The 25,695-nt window shown below is 39.9% G+C and overlaps 1 protein-coding gene across 3 annotated transcripts in view; it reads right to left on the bottom strand.

Moving 5' to 3' along the window:
* The window catches only part of COL8A1 (collagen type VIII alpha 1 chain), a 542,567-nt gene that overhangs the window by 53,894 nt on the left and 462,978 nt on the right, over positions 1-25,695 (bottom strand). Inside the window, exon 1 of one of the 3 annotated variants that reach the window (XM_029939189.1) lies at positions 17,505-17,553. The exons of the other annotated variants lie outside the window; for them this stretch is intronic. Within the exon in view, the coding sequence (XP_029795049.1) occupies positions 17,505-17,538 (34 nt within the window). The 5' untranslated portion in view covers positions 17,539-17,553. Of the gene's footprint in view, positions 1-17,504; positions 17,554-25,695 lie in introns of those variants that run through there. 3 annotated transcript variants of the gene reach the window in all.

Raw genomic sequence — 25,695 nt, 5'->3', positions numbered from 1 at the left:
CATAAAATCATTATTTCTGTGAAACAAAAAAACTTAAGATTTTCTTTAAAAGAACAAAGTTAATATTGGTTTCCTTCAGCTTTCTATTTTTCCTTTCCTCCTAAAAGTTACGAAAGAATTAATTATGTGGCTACATGGACATTAAGCCATTCATCCTTCAAAGATTTAATGAGCACCTGCTATGTACCAGCTAAGCTTAGAGGAGACAAGATGAGTAAGATATGGTCCTTCTTCTGAGAAGATGACCATATAGGGAGAACAGTAGACATGGATAAGCAATTAAAATACAATGTGATGCTCCAGTGATGGAGAACAGATATGAAGTTGTAAGGGACTTGGGGGGATGTGGGACTATAAAGGAATAGCGCTAGGGAGTTTTCTAAGGTGACAGAACATCTGCATATTGATTGTGGTGGTCATCACATGAGTCTGTGTGTATGTCAGAATTCATAGACTTGTATGCCAAAAGAAAAACGGCTAATTTTACTGTATGATAATTTAAAAATTAAAAAAGAACCTACAGTGTGATAGAGGCCACCAACAGGAAACAGTTAAATAAATTTTTGGTGCATTTGTATGATGGAATGCTACAGAACAATACAAGCAATTGACTACTGATAAATGTTGACAACATGGATGAGTCTCAAAAGCATTACTGAGTGAAAGAAGCAGGATATAACAAAGTCCATCCTGGATGATTCCATTTATATGAACTTCTGGAGTAGGAAACATTAACACAGAATGACAGAAATCAGATCACTGGTTGCTTCCATGTGATATGATGGGGTGGCATACTGACTATAAAGAGCCCTCAGGGAATTTTCAGGTGTGAAATGTTCTAGGTCTTGGTCAAAGCTGATTGAATAGTACATTTAAGCTCTGAGCACTTCAGTGAGTGTAAATTACATCTCAATAAAAGATGCATTTATCTGTCTTGTCTTTCTTTCAAAATGTGCAATTTCCAATAGTGCTTAAAGTTGTAAAAAACAGTAACAGCCTCTCTAACATAGGCTATTATTGTCTTTTTAAGATAAGTAAGAATTTCTTTTGTTCTTTAAACGAAATAAACGTAATACCCAATAGTAGATCTTATGTAAACAATAAACATGCCATGCAGAGTAGGTATCAGTAGGGGGTCAAGGAGGACGGAGCTCCTATTCCCGTGAGGATCTGCTGGTCCATGTTAGGGAAGGCATTCAGAAAGAAATCAATTTCAGCTGAAATGTGGAGAGTAGAAGTTCAATGCACAGACCAGAAAAGGAAGAGCATTCCATAACAACATGAGCAAAGTCACAGACAGGAGATGGCTGGCGGAGGTCCTTCTGGGCGAGGTACACACAGGGGTACTGGGGGAAATGAAGCTCTAAAGGGAGGCTGGGCCCAGATTTACATGTACAGTTTCACTTCAGCCTCAGAATCTCCATTTTTCAGAGCCACGGTTTTGCAGGGTGTGGGATCTTGCTCAGGCCCCTCAGCCACTATGCAAGGGAGCGAGCATTGCCACACAGATAGCTCAGGGTCTCTCATCCTCTAGAGTGCACTGCCTGTTCTCTGCCACGCTGGAGAGTATGTGCTTGATCATGATGCTGACAGGATCTACGGGAAGCTTTACCTGGCCAATATCTACTTTACAAAATCTACTTTATCCTTTGACAAGAATGGATCATTTGGGCTGTGGTTCTGTTTTTCCTGACTCATTTTGCTTGAGAGCAGATCTATGTCTAACAAGTTAGTTGATTAATAACAATGGCTAGGCAGTGATCACCAGAAGCTGTCCCTACACCCTCCACTCCAAAAATCTCTCCGTGCCACGAGGTTCTCATTTTGGGATTAAGCCAACAATGAAATGATGGTTTTATAAGTTTATAGCAGGAGATGGGGTACACTTGGGGTCCCCAAATCTAAAAGGGAACATGTATGCAGTGGAGGGACCTGTATTGTGGGATTTCATGCATATGCCCACACCAACCATCCCAGAGGATGCTGAGACACTGACGTAAATAGGATTTGATGACCCAGAATTTTCCAGGTCTTGATCTAAGCTTTCTGGCCCCTGGAACAAATGGCTCAGGTCCAGTACTCTGTCAGGCTTAGAGGTTTCAGAGCCAGCCTTAGAGAGAGGTTATTACCTTTGTGTTGCTCTATGGAGTATGGTTCTCTGCTGGAGGAGACCCCAAGAGGACTCTCAGAAGAGCCTGAGCTCTGCTCTTAGAATACACTCTTCCTAGTGAAGGTCCTTTTACTGGTTGGAAATGAAGAGGAGGTCAACAGCTTAGGATTACATAATTGCCTTAATGAATAATGGCTTTAAAATAATCACAACAAAGCTGCACAGAGCTCTGTCACCGAAAGGTATGTTCAAATTTGTTACCTAAAAATAATTTTAAGCCTGCTGGAGGTCAGTCTTTTACAGATGAGAAAGCTGAGGTTTAGGGAAGTTAAATTGCTGACATCGGTATAGTTTGTCGGTGTTTTTTTCCCTCCTCTTGGTTCTCTTCCCTCCCTCTCTGCCCAATCTCTTCATTCAAAAAAATATCTGGTCCACCGTAGGCCATCTTATTCTAGAAAAGATTTAAGGCAGTTTATAAGGTTACAAAAAGTAAGGCAGTATAAATTGAAAGTGGGAGTGAACATGAGAAAAATAAGAATTAGACCTGAAATCAATCCAAGAGTTAGAATAAAAATGTTATAATAACCTATATATTTGCTATTGACTGAGCACAAATTTGATTCTAAGTTTCTAGGAGCCAGTGTGAAAAAGGAAACCTTGTCACAGTATTCAGAATAGCCATAGGCTAAAACAGTAACAATAACAAAACAATCAATTACTCTGGAGAAGAACAACCATTTCTGATTCTTAATAACAACAACAAAGGTGTGCCTGTGTTGTGGCCTGTGGCTCAGTCGAGAGTGTCCGACTCTTGATTTCTGCTCAGGTCAAGATCCCAGGCCAGGGTCACGGGATTGAGCCCTGCGTTGGGCTCCGTGCTGAATGTGGGGCCTGCTTACGATTCTCTCTGTCTCTCTGTTAGTCTCTCTCTCTGTCTCTCTCTCTCTCTCTCTCTTTGGCCCTGTCCCCTGCTCTCACTCTCTCTAAAAAATAAATAAATAAAATTGAGTTAAAAAAATAACAACACAAGTTCTAGTGTGCAGCAATTTTCTTTGATAATTCACCAGCTTTGAACTAGGCCTTAAAAGGCGATTTTGGTTTTTGCACTGTCTTTTTAGTCGACACAAGAACCTATTGTGTCATGTTGTAAAGAACATGAAAAGCACACCATATCTCTGAACTTAGGTAGCAAACTTTTACAGAAATCAAAGCAGGAGACCTCAGTGAACAACTCCTTAGTTGTTGAAACAGTTTCAGGACCCGTGGAGATGCGTAGGGTGACTATTTCCACACTTGCTCCAGGGGGAAGAGACAAAACCTCACCCCTCCAAGGTACAGAAATAAACAAGTCTTCATAGAGATGTTTTATCTTATTTCATAAAATGTTTCAACTTCATGACAAGGACTTGATGGCAAATATTAACATGAACTTTTACATCTCACATCCCTTACGATGGCTGGTTTTAATACAGAAAAGCATTATTTCTGAATGCTATTTTCTATGCTGTAAATCTTGTTGCACTCAGCCCAAGGGCCAGGGTTTATTTATATTGGCTATTTTATACTTTCCTTACTCAACTCTCCAGCTTCCCTTGCATTTATGCCAAGGAATGGACACAGAGTTTTTCCTTTTCATAATTTATATATGCAGAAAATACATACAAGTCAGGAGTGCCCCTTTCATCCACAAAAGAGTCGAGGGCCACCTGACTCATCGACACAAGCCCAGAAATAGAAAAAGCAATCTGGCTGAAAGGGAGAGAGGAGTGGAAACTTCTAAGCTAGCACACAGCTAAGGTGCTATGTCATATGAAATTACTTCTCTGAGGTCGGCAATTAGAGTCAGGTTACAGCCCAAACATAATTCTGCCTGCTAATTACTTGACCCATTACAATATTTATTTCATTGAGAGCGATGCCTAGCCATGACTTCTAAGGGTGGGCTTGGGGGCAGATGGAAGGAAGCAGACTGCCAGAGGAATAGCAACTCCTTTTGCAAATAGATGTGCTTCCCAGGTCCCCTAATTGAAATGATTATTTCCTCCCTAAATGAGGGATCAGATGTGCCGTGCCCCTCCCTTCCCAGCAAAATGAGGCACAAGAGATCACAGAGCTCTTTAGCAAAGTGCAAAAGATGACTGAAGAAATTAACTGAGTTATGTTCTGTTATGAGAAGGCTTGCGGTGAGTTGGTAACAAAACTACTCCTTGTATGGGGGAAGAGGAAGAAGGCAGGGCATGCACTGTGTGGCTAGAATGACACTTGTAGGTATGTACCTTTGGATTTCTGGAGATTCACCTCCCAGATAAAGACTTTCAAAGTGGCAATAAAAAAGTATGCCAATTACCAGATGGAGACGTTGGAATAACAAGAGTGCCATCGACAGGAATGATTCTAAAATACGGGAGTAAATTAGAACAACAGCCCTTACTTAAAGGGGGTAACAAACAGTGCCTGAAGGATTGGTGAAGGTGAGGAACAGAGCCGAGAGATGAGGCTGAAAGCTGGTATCTGGCGATGTGAGACACCTATATATGTAATCAATTTATAAATTTATAAATCACTGCCATTAATAATAACAGCGGTAGCAGCTGCTGTCACCTTATGTTGAGTGACTCTGCTCTGTGCACGTACTGCACCAAGAGTTTTATATCCATGACCTCACTGAGGACTGCTGTCCCCTGCCTTCCCACATGGCTTCCAGGTAGCCCTTTGCCATCTGGGGATGTGCTTCCGCTTCTGGGATGTCCTCGATGTTCCAGCAAGCAAACGGCACCTGAATAACAAGACTGGGCAGTGAGGACTGTGAGGACCAGGACAGATCCACCTGATGGCTAGTTTGCTGCAGGCCTTTGATCACAAGAGGCTGCTGAGAAGGTCAGGGTCACCAGCTGTGACTGTGGGTCAATGGGAAGACCCGACTCCCCAGCCTCTTACCTCTCCCAATGTTCTCATTTCTGCTCCCAGCTTGACACAGGGTTGAAAGAAAAGAAGGGAAGACTGGTGCCTCTAGCTGAAGTGTGCAGTTTAATGGCCAGAAACCAGACCTGTCACATGTAATCAGATCATCATAGTGTTGGTGACAGAGTTAAGACAGTTGAAAAAACAGTTGTTATTCCAACTTCCAATTTTCAAGTTATTGTCGGGGCTGGAATTTCTCTCACCTCAAGAGTTTTTATTTTGGAAAATCTCCAAAGCACATTTTTAGCCAAATTTGAGTAACTGAAACATTAAAGAAATAGCAAATTTTTTTCAAACACATTAAACTCTAACCAGATGCACTTAAAAAAGTCTTTTTGCATATACACAGCACCTTTTATTCTAGCAGAGAGTCATTTTAGTCCTCCCTGAACTGTATCTCCCCTAGACTGGAAATACTGTTTAAGAGCCAGGATAACCCGCTGACACAGGCCATCTTCAGAGAGGAAGCAGAGGACCCCGCGGGCCTTCCTAGCTCTCCCTCTCTATTCATACTACTGGGAGTCCAAGTCAAATCAACTTAGCAAACATTTACTGAATCCTTTCTGTGTACCAGGAACAAAGCTCAAGAACAGTAATCAGATAGCATAAATTTCATGACCTTGCAAAGTGAAAATGACATCTAGGATTCCAACAAAACAGCATTAGGACCAGGACCCTACCTGAATGGTTCACCCGACTGTTTTGCTTTTGGCAAAAGACACTGCTCCTAGCATCTTTTCTTTTACTAATCACCAGGCAAAGAAATGATCTAGGCATTTAGAGGGAACACAGTGAAGAAAAAGTAATGACAAGTTGCCTAGAGTCCATGAATTCCTTGGGATGACCCCGGAGCACCATTCTGGCAGATGTTTGTCCCTTGTAACCACTTTGTCCCCCCCGTAACCCTAATTTCCTCAGGCATGCTTGTCTGACTCCCTCCACTCTCCACATGAAAGACAGAAATATCTTCTTAAACTGTAGATAGGATTATGTAACCCTCTAGATTAAGAATCTATAGCAGTTTGCTTTTATACTTAGACCCACTCCTTACCACAAACCGCAAGCCTCCCTGCCCCGCCAGCCCCGACAACTGGGCCTCCACTTAACCCCGCAGTCTCCCCCTGTTCTCCTTGGCCCACCATACGCCGGAGACACTGACATCCTGGGGTTCCTAGAACATACCACCTCCTGCCTCCCCTGAGAGCCTGTATGCCTGCTGTTCTCATACCTGGACTACGTCTTCTGGTCTAGCTCCTGCCCATTACTCAGGTCTCAGCCTAAATGTCCGCTCATCAGAAGTCTCCTTTGACATATAAAGTAGGCCCTCCCTCCCCTCTTCATTCTCTGCCCCAGTTTTCTTTTACTTTCTATCATAGCACTGTTATAAGCCGTCACTACCTGATTTGTTAACTTCTCTTTATTTGATAAGTAGACTTGATCAAATACCTTTAGTATATGATAAAAATTTTCAAAATAAATTTAAAGTAACTACATGGAAATAATACTTCATTTTTATTTTATGAATAGACTCATGGCCTTTAAATTCCAAGATGACAGGAGCCAATAAAATCTGCTTTTTATTATTTATTTATTTAAAGTTTCTTTATTTTGAGAGAGAGAGAAAGAGAGAGAGAGAGAGAGAGAGAATCCCAAGCGGGCTCCACACTATCAGCATGGAGCCTGACACCGCACTCAATTTCACAAACCATGAGCTGAAATCCAGAGCTGGTCGCTTAACCAACTGAGCCACCCAGGCACCCCAATATTTGCTTTTTAAATATCATATTCCTAGCACTCAGGATAGTGGCTGGACATAGCAAACATACCATAAGTTACTGTTGAGTAAATAAATGAATACAATTGCAAATAGTAAATTTTAAAAAACATAAGAAAAACATATTTTCATTTTATTTTATGATTATACTACCATAAATACTATATTACTATAAATGTTGGATTTCTGTTGGAGGTTTTTCATGTATTCATTTTAATGAGGACCACCCTGGCTGAACTTGAGAGACTGAGAGAACGGAGAACTAACTTATGGCTACAATTAGAAAGCTTCAAAATGATTGTTTTAAAACACCAGGTTTGGCACACATTGCATTTTGAATAAGGGGAAGATTAGCCCTTTCTCATTTAAAGATATTTGTGGTTGAAAGCAGAGTTGCTATTATATACACAGCATAGTGTTTCTTAAGCAAAATTACAAAAGAACCGTAATATCAAGCACCAGAACACTGAGAATGAATAGCACAATGTCTTCCTGTGAAGCTATTGTTGAAGCTGGTCCCAGCGGAACACCTTTGTCTCCCTGCCATTTGGCTCTGGCCTGAGGTGCCAAACCATGGAATTGTCTGGAGTCCCTTCTTCCCCAACTATGGCCTGGAGTTACAAAGGAAGATATTGAGTCTTTAAGCTGTGTCCTCTCTGGTCCTTTGAGAACCAAGTCAGAAGCTAGCAGAAGCCTGGGCACACTAGGAAAAGATGCCTAGAGATGTTCTCTGGAGGGCGGAGAGGGGCCCTGGGTATCTGGATGAACAGAAACCTTCCTCCAATCACCTCCTGATCTGCTCAACCCTTAGGAACAGGTTTTTTTTTTTTTTTTTTTTTTTTTTTTTTTTACCTTTGGTTTCTTCCTATATTTGACTCCTTTGCTGGGAGTATAACTCTGTTCAGCACCTAGTTTATTTGGATGGGGTTCAGCTTCCATGCATAATTATCATCTTTCCATGTCTTCTGGTCTCCATTCCACAACCATGCTTGGGGTCTGGCCCCCGCGAAGACAGCCCACTTGCAATCATGTTGCAACTACCTGCCCAGATTCTCCCTGCCGGGTTGAAATGCCCTGTTGTAATATTTGTAACTGGTCCCCAGCTCTGTAGCAGCCTCCCTTATTTCCTATTCCCTCCTCAGGGCTGGCCTCTGAGGTCCCAGCGGCCTTCTTCAGTAAAAGTGCATAGAGGTGACACTCGTGACCCCTTCAGGGCACAGGGATAACCTTGTTTAAACCCAGGGATTACTCTGGGGAAGCTGCTGGCATAGAGGTTTCTCTAAGGCTTTCTGTCAAGTAGAGGGCACTAAGTGGTGTGAAATTTAAAGCTGGGTCACACAATTTTCATGAGTAAAACAAGCAGCTAAAATTAGATGAGCTCTGAGTTACTTTTCAGGTGAAACGTACCGGAGTCCCAGAAGAAGAAATTCTGTGGATTTCCCACTGTACTTCCCTGTCTATAATTTTCTGCTAAAATGCCACTGGTGGCTCCTCACTGTCTACAGAGTAGTTTTAACATCTAGAATCAAAGACCCTTAACATTCTGTACCAAATAAATATTCCAGTTCACACAGTACAAAACTGGACATCATAACCCTATCCTCCAGGCATGGGAGCAACTAGCCATTGCTGAACCCCTCGTGTGCTTTCCTGTTACTGCACCTGTGCGCACATTGTGTTCTCTCCCTTAATGCCCCCCTTATCCTTCCCTGGCAGAAACAACCACTCCCCTGCTGGCGTGTCTAGTTCAAATAGCCCCACCCCCTACCTTCACCCAGTGCACCTCCCCTGACCTCCAGTGGAGGAAGACTCAGACAGCATTATGTTTAGCCCTCTGTTATAATGCTTGGCCCAGTAAAATTAGAATTTTGATATGTGCCTCTCCTACTAGACTGTGAGTATTTGAAGGACAGGGATGGGGCAACAATGTCATGTTTATAGCACCAAGGCCTGGCACAGTGCATAGCATATTACAGGCACTCAGGAAATATCTCTTGAAGTGAATTGGAAATTATATGGACATGTACACCTGTCCTTGAGGATATCAGAGACACAGGTATGAAGGCGGAATTTGAGCTGAAAAATTAAACAAATTCTCTGCTGATACAACATGTCTATAAGATGTGCAGTTAGTAAGGAAAGCAAGTCTAGGATGAAATGACATTTTTAAAGAAAAGAAGGGCTGAGAATGGAGAAAAACTTCTAACTCATGTATTTTCCTGTTCACAAAGGAATGTTCTAGCCAAGGGGAAAACATTGTTCCAATTTGAGATGTTGCTGGAATTATTTCTTCTCTCTTTTTCCTCTACTTTTCAGAGAACCAGTGCCCATTTGGAAAAGTAATATGGATGCAGAAGGGAAGAGAGCTATGCAGGGCTATACCTCACAAGGCCACTGAGTGATGACAGCCATGCGAAGAGAAAAGCATTACATAATGACATGAAAAGAGGACACTTGAGGAATGTCTTAGAGCTAAAGCAGCTGCCACCTGGTATTTGGCATTTGTAAAGTAAATGAAGAAATAGCCCCTGGAAACTGAAGAGTACAAATGATTTGCAACAACAAGATTCAGAACTCAAGAACATGTTTTCCTCATCTTTCTTTTTTGAAGGTTAACCTATTAGTATCATTTCCACTTTACAAAAATGTGAAACCTGAAAATACAAATAATTCCAAAACACTGTCCACAGGTGGGTTTCAAAGGAAGCAAGGGGTACCTTTCATTATGCCAGGCTTTCCTAATCAGACTTGTTTACTTGAAGATACTTTTCTACTTTTTGATTATCCAGACCTGTGAGTTTTTACAAGTAAATCATTAATTCAATCCTTAAGGAACACGAAGGCAAGGATAATATGTTGAAATTTACATCCATCAATTTTGCTGCTGGTAAAATGTCTTTTAGAAAAAAGGTTAAAATTTCTGGAATTGAAAATAACTGGTGGCTTTAATATGTGTGCTTTTCTTATTTCTTTACCATTCAGCTCACTGAGATTCTGCTCTAAATTTTTTAAATTTTTTAAATTTATTTTTGAGAGACAGAGAGACAGTGCGAGCAGGGGAGGGTCAGAGAGAGAGGGAGACACAGAACCCGAAGCCAGCTCCAGGCTCTGAGTTAGCTGTCAGCACAGAGCCCAATGTGGGGCTCGAGCCCACAAATTGTGAGATCATGACCTGAGCCAAAGCCAGACGCTCAACTGACTAAGCCACCCACGCGGCCCTGAGATGCTGTTCTAAAGTTGCTTTATCCTAGAGCTGCTTCTCTCCCTGGTCCACTTGGTCAAGGTGGGTGGTGATGTTTCCTCCATCTAATACATACTTATTGCACACTGACTGTGTACTAAGGGTGGGGGCTACAATGCTGAAGGGTGGAATCTGTCCTTCAGGAACACCCAGCCGAGCAAGGGAGAGACAAAGACGTTGGCATAATGTGGGTTGAGGGTAAGGTGCAGTTATGCCCTTCGGAGCACCATGGAAGAATATAACCCATGCGACTTGGAGAGGTCAGTGGGAAGGATGAGATCTGGATCTGAGTCAAGAAACAGTGAGGCATGCCCAGGGAATACGGTCCCCAGCTCTGCTGTGGAGAACCCCACATTTCTTTTATAATTCATAGAAACAAATAGAAAAAATGAATAAGCAAATTAGTTTAAACTTCACATTTTTGAGAACTAGTTAGTACTTTACATCTCTTTCAACACCTTGAAGACATCAGTAGTAATAACTGTTAGGAAGAGTCTAGCAAAAAGTACAGGGTTAGGGTATATGTCATTTAAGTCATCAATTCACAGACTCACAGAATGCTAGTGCCACAACATTATTAAGATCATCTTTTTAGTGCCAAATATTCACAGAGGATAAACTGAAGCTCAAAGCCCATGAAAAAAAAAATGACCACTAAAAGATTAGAAGTAACTTTTTCTTGCTATTTCTCTTCTATATTTAGATGGTAGGTTACCTGAGAAGAGTGGGAATATGACACCTTTAGAGGATCCATTCTGCTTACGTACATATGTGCTCATAATTTCTTTAGTTATGTTTGGACTGAGTCAGCCCAAAACTTTCCTCCATTTCCCCTCTAGGTAGATACCCATTTTTGGTAGATGCTGTGACAGGAAGGCTACAGGAAGGGGCAGAATGTCTGTCTTTGGGGCACAATTTTTGAAATTTAATTGACAGACTATTATCAATTCCATGGGTCAAAGGAAATGTCAATAGAGATGGAATTTACGATAATTATATTTCAGGGTATGAACAAGCAGAGACAATTGTGTTAGCACTGGAATAGATGCCCAATGGATACTGTGCAAATGGAATATTAAGAATTATTAAAACAACAAATGGCTAGTATTTCATAAAGTTACTTTTATTTCAAAGATCTATGCTACCAATATAGATTTTAAGTGAAAAATGTCCTTTAACTCTTTCAAAGCTAATGGAACAGAAGGTGACAAGTCTAACTTAGGCTCATTTTGGTATGCCAGAATCACTTAAATATGCCATGTGAAAAAGGAAAGTGTGATAAATATTTTTTTCTGTATTCATAATATACTACAGCAATGATGTCTAACAGAGATATAATACAAATCATGTATGCAATGTTACATTTTCTAGGAGCCACATTTAAAAAGTAAAATCGTTTTTAAATGTTTATTTATTTTTGAGAGAGTGAGAGAGAGACAGAGTGCAAGTGGGGGAGGGGCAGAGAGAGAGTGAGACACAGAATCTGAAGCAGGCTGCATGCTCCCATCTGTCAGCACAGAACCTGATGCAGGGATTGAACTCGTGAACCACGAGATCATGATCTGAGCCAAAGTTGGATACTTAACCAACCAAGCCGCCCAGATGCCCCGGTAAAAATACATTCACAAGTACAAGGACTGTATCTGTCTTTCACAATATGCCTGACACAAATATGTGGGCCCTAAAATAGCTAAATGAATAAATAATTGAACTCTTCCCTTAGCCATTATATACTTGACTTGTTTCCATGAAATCTGCACACAGATAGCATGATGATTTGCCATGAAAATAGATGCTTCAAGGCATAGAAAGAGTATGGGATTCTTACATTCTTCCTTTTCCCTTTCCTTTTTATTAAAAAATATAATAATTTTTTTAGTATTAGTAGTATTATTTAGTATTAGTATTAGTAGTGGGATTAGGCCTGACAGAGCTAAACAGATCGGAAGGGCTGAGGAAGTAGACTGGTTACACACAGGGGCCATGAGCACTAAGTAAATGGTTTGAGGATAGCAGGAACCAGGCTATTCCCACTGCTGGGTAAGGGAGTTATAAACCCGGGAACAGTAAAAGCTAGAATAACCCCTGTGTTAGGATGGGCCTGGAGCTATCATTGTGATCCCCTAGTATTTAATACAGAGTGAGGGACAGAGAGAAAGGGGGGAAGAGGGAGAACCTAAAAATCATGAGCACACCTAGTCCAGTGAGCGCACCCAATGCCCAGATCTTGGTTTCTATATACTGTTTTCCATAATGGACCCAGATCTCCTAGAAGATCTGGTGAATTCCAGGGCTGGGCAGAGTAAATACGAGATGCATATGCTACATTTTTGTGTGCCTAAAAGTAAGAAAATACTCAAAAAATGATGAGGACGTGTCAAAAGAACTCAAGAACCAGCTCGAAGGGTCTCCCACTGGCCAAATCTGAGATCATCTTGATATTGAGATAATGATATTAATGGATTATAACCTGCTGAATAAAATAGAAACCTTTAAGTGCATATTGAGATAAATGAATACAAAATAGACAGGTGGAGGGAAAAGCTCTTCCTTAAAGTAGAAAGTTTAGTTAGGAGCAATATATTTACATATTCTCAAAGTATCTTCCCACAGAATATTTATTCATTACAAACTGAAAAAGTATAACTTCACAATGGAGATACCTGGCAGATACCACCTTAACCAAGTGGTGTTAGCTACCCTTTCAGCATGCTAAGCCAGATTGCTGGCGAGGACTGTTCTTGCATTGTTAGCATGGCCTGGATCAGAATTTCTTGGTCAGCCCTTCGTTGCCTGCGCAACTTACATATGCACCAAAGACCAGTCAGTGAGCCTAGTGCAAGCAGAAGGCCCAGCACCCCGATGCCCGCCCATTCCTAAAGGGTGTATCTCCTGATTATGATTATGAGAAGAACAGAGCATTGCTTCTGTGATATTCCTGCCAAAATGCACAAATTCAGTCTTGTAATGAGAAAACATCACACACACCTAAACTGAGGAACATTTTACAAAACATACTCTTCACAATGTCACACGGCAACACATAAGGAAAGATCAAAGAACTGTTCAAAACTGAAGGAGAAACATGGCAACTAAATGCAATATGTAATCCTGCGCAAAAGAAAAAAAGAATTTTCCCTCTTGATAAAGGATATCAGTGAGACATTTGGTGGAAAGTTGAAGAGAACTATGAATTAGAATGTAATATAGTATCCATGTTAGTTTACTGAATTTGACTGTTACAATGTGCTTATGAATAAGAGTGTCCTCAAATGATGCTGTACACCCATAACTAATATTTTACATGTCAACTCTATCTCAATAAAAGAAAAAAAGAAGAGTGTACTTGTCTTTTAGGATAACCATACTAAAGAGCATGAACTGATTAGGAAAAAAACATACACACATATATAAACACATGGAAGGGGGGAGGGCAAAGTTAGGGGAAAAGGAAGAGAGCAAACATGGCAAAATGTTAAAAGCTGGGAAAACCTTGGTGAAAGTATATGTGAATGCCTTATTATTCTACTACCTTTCCTGTAAGTTTGAAGTTACTTCTGTGTTAAAGTTAAAGATTAAGAGCATGGGTTATGGAGTGACTCAAATCCAATTCTGAATTTCCACCACCCATGAGAGTGTGGGCAAGTTACTTAATTATTTTCAGCATTGGTCTTTTCATTGGATCACCAGTATAGTACTTGGAGGAATGTTGTGACAATTAAATAATGAGCAGATTGAGTACCTGGCCGGTGGTGGGCTTATCTGGTAGAGGACCTGATCCCTAATGGGTGATGCAACACATACTCGCTGAACAAATGAACACGCTCCTTCTTCCTGCCCCTCTTCCTTCAAAAGGAACAAGTGACACCACTTCGATAAAATTAGATTCTGCAAATTTTAGCAATCTAAGGTATGCGATTTTTCTCAACAACTGAATATAAAAAACTTGATTAATAATAAAAAATAACATCCTACGTTTAGATGTTGCTCTAGAGCTTCCTCAGCACTTTATACTCACATCTCATATGACACTGAATAGAACAGGCAGGCATTCAAGTTAAAGTTCAACATTGCGTTAATAATAGCGAATCTCTACAGAGCCTTGGGTTACAACTGTCAAAGAAGAGGTCATGCCCTTGTTACTTAAATCCCAAACAAGGCTTGCATCAGTTCATAGTTGCACAGTACAAAATGAGGTGCAGTTTAATGTCCATCTGGATATTTATTTCTAAGATGCTGGCACTGTTGATTGTCTGTGGTTCACACAAATTTGGGGGCAGTGACAAGGCAGAGAAAGGGACCCAGGTTGTCCTGGGAGGATTCTTCTCTCAGCCAAGATGTGCATGTGAATTTGGAATTACCCAAGAGGGTGTTTCAGAGCTGCCTGCCAAAGAGTGGTGTCTTCTAATCTCGAGAGCAGCTGCTGGGCACAGGCATGCAAACGCACACACACACACACACGGACACACTCACAGAGCCTCTACCTGCCTCTGCTTGTCTGCTCTGGGCAGATGGCTTTTGGTTTTTGGGTCGCCTCATCCTGCAGCCCACTTCAGTTAGACCTTTTCTTCTGTGGAGACTGGCAAGCCGTAGGGTGAAGGATTTGGAAAAGTTGCCTGTCTTCAGAGTATGAAGGACGCTTTCCGGAAAGGAAAGAGGGTTATATTTAGTGTTTGGGCCCAGTCAGTATTGGGCTCCCCACTGCCTATCCTTTGCAGAACTGTCAGTGGCCTCTGGTTGCAAACTCTCCGTGGCTTTGAAGCCCACCAAACAAAAACTGAAAGAGTGTCCAAGAAGAAAAGAAGAAAACATTGTAGTTGGTCCCTGAATTCCACTATTGGATTTTGGTGGGGATGAGAAGGGAGAACTACTGGGCATAATTAAGCCCAGGCACCTGCACATTAAGGTAAGTGTCCCTTTTGCTGCTCAGAAGAAGCTTTAGGGAGATATGTCTGTATTATCCAATATCCAGGAGCAGGGTCTCCTGGATATTAAACAAGGAGATGTAGTAAATTTCAGGTATGATTAAGAATTTATAACAGATGATTGACTTTTAGGCTAATATGTATAAGAGCTACCTGCAAAATAGAAAACCTGTCTTGACAGTAGATAAGTTTGCTAAGTTGGTAGGCATGAGGGAAAACCAAAATGAAATTCTAAATTGTTATCCTCTAAGTGTAAGACAAATGGTCAAAAATTTAAAAAGATAGTTTTGGGCAAATGACTTTCCTTATAAAAGCTTGTTCTTGTAAGCTGCTGTCAATGAGCAATATATAACTTCAAAATCATCACATTGTGATGAAAATGGAGAAGTATATTGAATTGGAGAGAAGTAATTCTCTTTTCATGGAAAGGCAGAAGAAACCAGCAACTTAATATGGTGACTAGATTGTATTTTTTCTTTACTTTTGTTCAAACTTTTTGGATGAATGGAAGAGAATAGAAGGATATTTCTGAGGTAGTGTTTTTAGAAGATCTTGGGAAAATACCTATCAACTCAAAGAATATGACTGGGTATCTATGGGCACACCTTACGGTCAATGGGAAAGGATGCCAGATTGCTGCCAAATGATACCAGAAAAAGTTCTGCTCATTGCACTTGCTCTATGGGAATATTATTCAATATTTAGGGTGATAGTTTTTAATACAGAAGCTCCATTCAGCATAGATACATGTTCATCTAAAGTGATTGTGATAAAGTCAATTATTCCTTTTCTCTTAATGGCAACTGATGATCATGTGTCTTTTCAGTATCTATGCAACTCTTGGGAAGATTACAAGAAGTGCAATACAAATATTGCTTGACAACACTTAACCATATTCCATCTATGTATTATGATTGTATAAGGTAGGACATGGGGTGACATGCTACTGGAGAGAATTCTTTCAATTTATGACAATGTTCCTCTAGCTATAATTAAAAGTGCTTTTCCTATGAGGACATCAATATATCAATCTTCTATCCCTTAAAAACAATCCAAGTAAATATATCTCTACCATTATCAGTTAATATTATTATGAAAGTCCCATTATGCTTAGTTGAAAATCTGCATAAACACTTTAAGAGCTTTTGCTATTGAATATTTCTAAGACAACGATAATTTTCATGGGCTCTTCCCACTTCTTAAAAACACATATGTAGAGCAATTAGGACATGTCACTCTGATTAGAACTTTTCAAATAATTTCCCCAAAGAATGTAAAGTTTCAGTTCTTATGATAACCAACACAAAATTGTGCTATAAAAATTCTGGGGTAAAGACAAGTACTCTTATTAGCAAAGTTATGCAATTTTTAAATTGTCTAGCTTCTGTTCATGTGTAATTATCTTTTTTGCTTAAACTGTTTTTTAATCAAAGAATGTGTTAGCTAAGAATTAGTCTTAGGTGGCATTGTCACTGTAGACGGAAATACTTTACTACTGTGTTTTCAAACTGATGGTGCATTTGATAGAGCACTATTGTAGAAGATGCTATTGCAACTTGCCAAGAGTTGGGCAGATCCAAAAATGAGAAAAAAAAAAAAACAGTAAAGGGCCTTGTATGCTTTTCTTCAGAACAGAGTCCATATTATTGTCTTAACCTAACGCAAAATTTTCATTATCACTGAAACATATGCCTCACCTCTCCAATATGCTGCATTAAAAAACACTTAAAGAAATGTTAGTTCCTTTTATTTTCCTTAGACCAGAACTAGTGACGATCAGCATTAAATAACCACTCATGTTGAGCACAGAATACTACTTGTTTCATTATAATTAGGGGAAACATTTTCATAGTAAAGGGCTTAATTTGCTCATTTGTTCATTCAGCAAATATTTCAGAGTGCCTTATAGTCTTCTCGTATGCCTACCATGTGCTGGGTTACTGGGGATACAGCAGTGAATAAGGCAAACATGGCTTTTATATGTCCTGAGTATAGGGATCTTCACAGAGGGGCTGATTTCCAGTGATCTGAACCTTACACTATGCATGTTTTTTACCCATGGTAAGTATTTTATTCTGCATTTCTGATTGAAAGTTAAGAACCAGAAAACTTTCCGTACTTTAAAAAGGGTTCTTTAGTTTCTGAAAGGTACGGAGGCAATTCCAGAGACCAATTCCGCATCAAATTACCAGGTTCGTATATACATTTTAGTAGAAATACTTGAGCCTTCTTTGAAGGATGTTGACATTTCTGTTCCAAGCTACAGATGTTAAACATAAAAGGCTCACATACTGATACTGTTTGCTCCTTCAGAATTGGGTCAGACAGGAAGTCTCTAAGGAAGACATCAGAACAAAATCTGCATTATAGCCTTATAGCTATCTGGGGTTCAAATCTGACAGAAGTTCAAGATATTTCTGTCTACTCTGTTTGACAGAGACAGTACGTCATTGGAGGCTACATAAGAAAGAATGGCAGTACCATTTTTCTCACCTTGAGGAGACTTTTTTATGATGGCCTTAATCATAACAATGTCATTTAACCCCTCCAGGTGTTTTACATTGTTAACAAAAGTCCAATATCAGTCCCTCCCTTGGTCCTGTGGTGACCCTGTGCAATAGAAAAGGCAGGTGTTATCCCTATTCAGCAGATGGAAAAACCAGGTTTTTAGACAGATACCCAGCTAATTTTCTCTCTAATGCACAGTCTCATTAAGTAATTTCTCAAATAAAAGAATAGGAAAAGTCTGAGTTTTCTGAGGCATTTAGTGGCTCAGTTGGTTGAGCATATGATTCTTGATCTCAGCTCAGCTCACGATCTCACAGGTTGTGAGTTTGAGCCCTGCGTCGGGATTCTCTCTCTCCTTCTCTCTGCCCCTCCCCCACTTGCACGCTTTCTTTCTCTCTCAGTAAATAAACACTAAAAAATAAATAAAAGAAATAAATAAAAGTCTGAGTTTTCAACATGAGAATTCACAGCTCCAACTGATACTGTTTGGAGGTGACGGCAACCAACTGGAAAGTATGCTGACAGAGGAGAGCTTCAGGCCTTCCCCCCGACCCCATCCTTTTCCTGCCTCTATCTCTCTTCTAGGTACTTACCCCAGAATTCTCTTCTCTGGCCTTCAAATAATCAGTTTAGTCACTAAAAGAGCTATAAGTTACTGCGTTCTTTATAGTACAGGAACAGTATAGTAGATCAGCGTATTCACCTACATGTGAATGCAAATGGAATTTTAAACTGCTGGTTAGTGTCACCAGCCTGGCAACATAAAGCACTGTGTCATCAGATCATACCCATTATCCACCAATCCAGATCCTGCTTTTGGTAGACGCATAAGTGGGGACTTGAGAGCAGGAGTTTATCATGAGAAAGGGAGACTAGCACAGGAAAAAATTCTCTACGTGGAAACACAGTAAACATGGTTAACTGAGAGTTATAGCAAGACAAGTGGAGGTGAAAAGAACAGTCTTAAGTCAACGAAGAAGGTCTTTCTAATGAATTTGGAGAAAGCTCACTGGTCTGCTGCTTACTAAGCTACTGAAGGTAGCAGTGTGTGAGATACCACACATAACCATCACTTTCTGTTACCACCTATGACTGATTAAATACCCAAGACTTCTTTTCTTTCTTACATTTTTCCTGGAATTTATTATATACCTATTTAAGGTTTTTGGAAACTTTTAGCTATTTTCCTGTCATGTTAGTGGCTTGGAATTAATGTCACTGTCTTCATGATGGATCTAGGGACAATCCCTTGACTAGGAAAGTAGAATTCAGGGGATGACAGCAATGTGGATAAAGCAGAGGCTGATTCTGTGCTTCTCCTTAGAGCTGTTGCTCCTGGGCCTGAAACAGAAGGACACAGGGCAGCTGCCTCTGAGCCGCAGTATTAAGCTGCCAGGTTGTCAGTAGGGACACCAACATCTTGGTTTTCAGCTGCTCTGAACGTCTTCACACAAAGCTATTTTAAGAACCTTTTGCATTTGATCAGGGAGCATGTGGGGTTAAGCCTTGAGTTTTCCATTTCAGTTTTAGATCCTAGGCAGGTGCAGTTTGTAGTTCAGAATTTAAAATCTTATTGTTGTATTTTCCCCAACCAATTCAAAAATAGCTTTATATTAGAGGAGAAAAGCCTGTGATTGAGAAGGAGACTGGTTTCTCAAGCAAATTAAAAGTGCTTAGTACTTGAATTAAAAAAAATTACTGAGGTTTTTCATCATATTCTTGTTTGGCAAATTTTGGTTGAAATATGAAGGAATAAATTAAATCATTTGGCTGGAGTTAGAACAATATATTACTATTTCTGCTAAGGCCCATTAATGGAACTCTATATCCTACTTGGCTTGCTTGGAATACTGCTGACAAGGATACCATGGTATATGAGGGGCATGGAGGACTGTCTGATAATATCACGCTGCAGTTTACCACTTGAACTCTGGCAATTAGAGAAAGGTATCCTCTATGACTTATTTTATTTCCTGAAGGTTCATAGAGTTAAAACAAAAGTAAAATAAACACAAAACAAAAATCCTTTCTTTTAAAAATGTTTTAAGCTAAGTATCTGCAGTTCCTGTACAATACATATAGATCTTCCCTGGTCTGTTGAAACTTTATCTCTAATGGCCCACCATACATTAATGCATCTGAAGCCAGAACCGTATTATTTGTTTAAAAAATATACTTGGTGTTGCCTGGGTGGCTCAGTCAGTTAAGCATCTGGTTCTGGGTTTTGGCTCAGGTCCTGATCTCAGAGTTCCTGAGATTGAGCCCTGAGTTGGGCTCTGACCTGATGGTGTGGAGCCTGCTTGAATCTCTCTCTCTCTCTCTCTCTCTCTCTCGCTCTCTCTCTCGCTCTCTCTCTTGCTCTCTCGCCCTCTTGCTCTCACTCTCTCTCAATCTCTCTGCCCCTCCCCATCGATACACACACAATCTCTCTCAAAATAAATAAATAAACATAAAAAAATACACTTGTATGGTTTAGGAGATTCAGTAAGCAGAGGTATTACTGCTTGGATCCAACTATGGGAATATAAAGGAGGTAGGATACCCAGTTTTCCAGGCACGCCTGGGAATGATGGTGCTGGTGGGCTTCCAAGTCTGCAGGACTTTCAGTTCTAACACCAGGACTGTGCTGGGAAAACCAGGCAATGGGTCACTGTAAATGGAGGAGAAGGCACCTCTGAAATGACCAAACTACAGATGCTTACTGGTTTAGGGGGATGGGGTATAAGAAACCAAGTGCCCTGCTCCTTAGTCTAGCACACTGTACACATGGCAGGCTTCTTGTTTAGGGGGACAGAGGGGCAGTGAGATAGGGGTTTGGTCACAAGAATTATCTATTTATAAACTTTCACCTCTCTAACACAAGAGACTATTTGAAGGCACAATAACAAAGCATCATCTTGAAGCTCGAGGAGGTCAAGTTTCCTAGTGGATTTCCCTGGCTTCCCCCTGAAAACAACCAAAACCAGGACTCCAAGATTATAGATATTCCATTGTTAAGGAATGTAAGGTATGAGATGTTTTAGCTCCAGTCATCAGGTTTCCTAAACTACCAGAGGTCTAGTCATGACTTTATTTGACTTATCTTGGTACTAACTCCTTTTTGGATGACATGTCCTCCTATTTCCTCCCCAAACAATTAGAGTAAAAATGGCTACTGCTGTAGTCTGAATGAGTACCCACCAAATCCATATGTTGAAATCCTAAACCCCAAAGGTGGTGGAATTAGAAGGTAAAAACTTTGGCAAGTGTTTAAGTCATGAACCCTTATGAATGCCTTTATAAAAGAGGCCATAGAGAACTTGTTAGCCCCTTCCACCTTGTGAGAAAAGAAGACATCTGTGACCTGGAAGAGGGCCCTCACCTGCCCACCCTGATCTCATACTTCTAACCTTCATAATTTTGAGCAGTAAATTTCTACTATTTATACGCTACTCAGTTTGTGGCTAAGGAAGCTTAGCTACAGCTAAAAGAGTTATCAACATTTTGAAGGGTGGGTATCGGTAAAGAAGTTGCTAAGGACTTTATCTTGGATTTGGGGGGATGGGGTCATAATGACACATATTTGCAGATACAAATTGTGGTGTCTATCTCTTCCTTTGATGATTCTTGAATTTGATGCTTTCTAATATAATTTAACAACTAGCTGACACTTGCTAACCTTAAAATGTTAAGTAGGCACTCAGGTGTTACAGTTGTTTTAAATGTCCAGCTCTTGGTTTGGCTCAGGTCATGATCTCACATTTTGTGAGTTTGAGCACCAAGTAGGGCTTTGCCACTGATAGCTTGGTGCCTGGTTGGTATTCTCTCTCCTCTTATCTCTCTGCCTCTCCCCCACTCATTCTGTCTCTCTCAAAATAAATAAGTAAACTTAAAAAAAAAAGTTAAACAACAATATTAATTAACAGTGGCTTCATTTGTAATTGCCAAAAGCTGGGATAAATCCAAATATCTTTCACCTAGTGTATGATTAATTATACATTATCCATAATATACTAAATCCATACAATGAATTACTACTCAGCAACATTAATGATACAGACAACAATATGGATGAACTTCAGGTGTGTTATACTATGTAAAAGAATTCAGATGCAGAAAGGTTAAGTATTGAATGAGTCCATTTACATGACAGTGTGGAAAATGAAAAACTGGAGACATAAAGCAGATCAGTGGTTGCCAGCAGTTGGTCCTCAGAGGTGGGACTGACTCTTAGAAAGGGGAGAGAGAAAATGCTTGGGGTGATGGAACTGCTCAATATCTTGACTGTAACTGTGGTTACATGTTGTATGAATTGTCAAAATGTGCAGGATTGTACACTATAAAAGGTGAATTTTACTGTGTGTAAATCATACCTTAATAAAATGAAAAAAAAAAGTTGTTAGGGATCACCATCTGTGAGGTTCTACATTCAAGTCCTCTCCTCTAAACCTAAAACCAGCGTGCTCTACTTTGGTGTTGTACTGGAGTTCTCGTAGGTTTTCAGGGGTGGGGGAGAAAGAAGTTGCAGGGTACTAAAATAAAGTAAAAGGAAACCCTGAAAAATAACTCATAGAGTCTACCTTCCTCATTTTACAGATGGAAAATTAATGCCTGAGAAAGTTTTTCCAAAGTCTCTTAACTAGTCAGAGGCAGAGCATGATTGTTTTCAAGAGATTAGTAAACAATCAATCTACAGAAGTTCAACTCTCTAACTACTCTTGTGTAACACTGGCTGTTAAAATTGTATTGTCTAATGAAAAAAGCCATGGGAAAAAACTATGCAAAAAATTTCAAGTAGTTGCCTCAAGTGTTGTGTCGAGACATAGGCCAAAGATCGTTGGCTTCTGACAAATATGCAATTACAAGGGAATATCAGCTGATTTTAGGAATCAGTAAACATTACTGCATACTCTGTATCTGTCAAAAACAAGTCACCACGGCCGCCACCATCACTACTACCACCTATACTGAGTATGGAGGGAAATCAAAAAAACAAAAGACGATGACCCAGGCCATGTTTGGTGAGAACACACATGTGTTTATTCATTTACTTATTTATGTAAAAAAAAGAAAGCAAATGCCAAGCACTTTCCTGGATCCTACAATCCAATGTTGACCTCAAAATTATGTTTATTTATTTCTGAGGAAGAGAGAGAGACAGAGTGCAAGCAGGGAAGGAGCAGAGAGAGGAGAGGGAGACATAAATTCCAAAGCTGGCTCTAGGCTCTGAGCTGTCAGCACAGAGCCTAATGTGGGGCTTGAGCCTGCAAACTGTGATATCATGACCTGAGCCAAAGTCTGACGCCTAACTGACTGAGCCACCTGGACACCCCAATCTCAGAATTATAGTGGCACCTAGATAAGAAGCAATGCCTCATGACTAGAACAGAGTAAGGGCTGTCTGAACTGAATACATCATTTCCAAACAAAATACCATTTAGAATGAAACCAATATATAGATGTGTTTATCATAATGCATAATGCCTAAGAGTGTGGACTTTCCCAGATGCCATCATTAGTCCTAATTCCAGTTTTGTGTAATCTTCAGTAAATAACTTAACCTTAATCATAAAATGGAGATAATAACTGGTGGCACATAGCAAGTGTTCAATAATCAGAAGCTATCATCATCATTATAATTAGCATAGAAAACTCACACCATGGTGTTGTAGATTAGTTTTAACAAATTCATTCTTGAAAATGTGGTCTGCCAGATCCTTCTGAGAAACTGATAAATGCTACAAGACACAGAAAACACACAGACATGAAACTTTGGATCTCTTGGACTAAATTAAGAAGCCCTGGGCTAGAAACATCTAGAAACCCAAAGAAATGGCATCTGAATGATGTGTTTTCTTAAGGACCCTAAGAATCACTGCTTAGACACTACACACCCACAAACAGGTACAAATTTAAAATACCACATTGTGTGGTTTTGGCATTTAAAAAACCCAGAAAGCTGATTATTATTAAAAGCAAATAATAAATTTCCTGGATCTATGTTAAAAAAGTAGAAATATCTTTTTCCCTTCCCTGAGATTATCTAGTCATAAGCAAGTAGCTAGTTTTTTCTTTCAATTCTCTTGCTCTTTCCTCCCATAAAATTTAAATCATGTGTGGAAGATCCATACTCAAAATGTGATAATTCATGGGCCTATAGCCCAGAGGATCCTAAGGACACAATGAAATTCCTAAATATGTGCAAATTATTCTAGAATGGGGAATGATTCTTCCTGTGTAGTAGTAATTATTAATGTAATACTACCTTGGGAGAATGTTAACAGTAGAGTATAGAATTACTCCTTTTAAAATGAGGAACTTCTATAGGGTTTTATCTGTTCTTTCCTAATTTGGAAAGACCGCATTTGTACACAGAAAACAGCAAGTTTTACTATCCTCTTGTTAAGTGGTTAGGTCAAGTTTCAGAAAGGACTGTACTGATGTTGCACCCGCCAAATGGAAGTGGAAGGGAGGCTCCAGTTCAAACCATTACACAGTGGGGGCTCCATCACCCGTGAAGTAAGCAAAGTGACTTGGAAATTCCACAACCAACAAAGTGCCAAGAAGCCATAATGCCTACTGAAGGGAGAAAACCTTTAGTTTACCTCAAATTCACATGCACTTAGTAATTTTCCCAGATGGTGTTATAAAACTGCAATCATGACCTAAATAATCTAGTTATTTTGGCACATAATGTTCCCTTCCACATCTGGATAATTCATTTATACAAGGCAATTTTGGTTGAAAAGAGGACTCAAAAGGTCCAGCTAGGTCTAGTGGAACTAATCTGTATATAAACAAGAATTTTTTAAAAACAGTATGTAAGAACATAAAGATTTTCACCTGTACTGGAAGCACTAAAACAGTAGTTCAGTTTGAACTGGTAGCTACAAATTTATATCTTTTGGCTCCGTCACAAAATCGACAAGGATCTTATGCTTTTAGGGTTAGATCAGATACATGTCAGTGGCAAAATGCCAGTTGCCATTTTAATGGGACTTCTGCATTTCTACCCTTTGCCCTAGTGACCAAAAAACATTTTTCTTAGCGTTTCCTTTAGCACATTTGTACTATCTTATTAATTTTCAGTAGTTTTTATTCTTTTTGAGATGTAAAATAACCTCTGGTATTTAAAATTTTCCAAACATGTGAAAACATACTATGGGAATCCCAGTAGTGGAATTAGTAGAACACCCAGTCAAACACCACTTGAATGAATCGGATGTAGTTTAACTCATCTGAAGGATTCCAAAAGAAGCTTTCATTCCCAGCAGGAAGGTGAGCAACATACCCTAGTACTGACAAGGGTGCAAGCTTCTGGATCCCAAAACTCGCACCAGGAAAACATAATTACAGAAGATGATGCACACACATGAAGGCAGATCTCCTTTTTCAACTAAGAATCATTTTCCAGATCTCAACTATTCTTTGGGTAAAGAGGCAGAGTGTAGTTTCTTGGTATAATCTTTCACTATGTGGCTTTAGATTTTCTGTCATCATTTTGCTCTATCTCTACCAGAGTCCTTCTGGCTTTAGAGGTCATACACTATCTTGCATAACCCTGAGATTAATAAATCTCACTGGACAGGAGGATTGTTGGCACAGGTACAGATTAGGCAACATGCAGAAGGGGTGCAGCTTAGGCTGGCCTAGAGGACTGGGCTTCCACAAAGTCTGACATCATCATCTGCAAGTGTACCACCCTGGGGGTGTGCCACTGTCTGGAAGCCCGGAATTCTGCTTATTGTAATCGTATCCTGATTGTACCAACTTGTTTCTGTGTCTTTTAGGATGAGTCTACCTCTTCTGACTTGCTGAAGTGATATCTAGCTCTGACTGTTCCATCAATCCCAGTCTTCCCCTGACAGTAATTTCATATTTTCCTCATATCATATGTATGGCACACATATGTATTTATCTAATCAAAACCCATAGGAGGTATATTCTGACTGCCTTGGTTTTTTTATAGTCTAGACTCCCAAGTACAACTCTATCTAAACCAGTAAAATGTATTTAATGGCAAGAAGCTACATAAAATGAATGACTTCGAAGATGATTTTAGGGAAGAGTGAGAAGAAGAAGCTCATCTATGTTTGTTTAGTGGAAGTAGAGATTACAAGGCATTTTCAAGTGCTTAACTGCATCCCAGGAGGTTGAAAACCTGAGTCTGAGGTACGCTATGTGGAGAAGGGAGAGT

The sequence above is a fragment of the Suricata suricatta genome, chromosome 5 (genome assembly GCF_006229205.1).
Source record: "Suricata suricatta isolate VVHF042 chromosome 5, meerkat_22Aug2017_6uvM2_HiC, whole genome shotgun sequence".
NCBI lineage: Eukaryota > Metazoa > Chordata > Mammalia > Carnivora > Herpestidae > Suricata > Suricata suricatta.
Note: the sequence above shows the minus strand (reverse complement) of the source record. Positions and strands in the feature narration are given on the sequence as shown.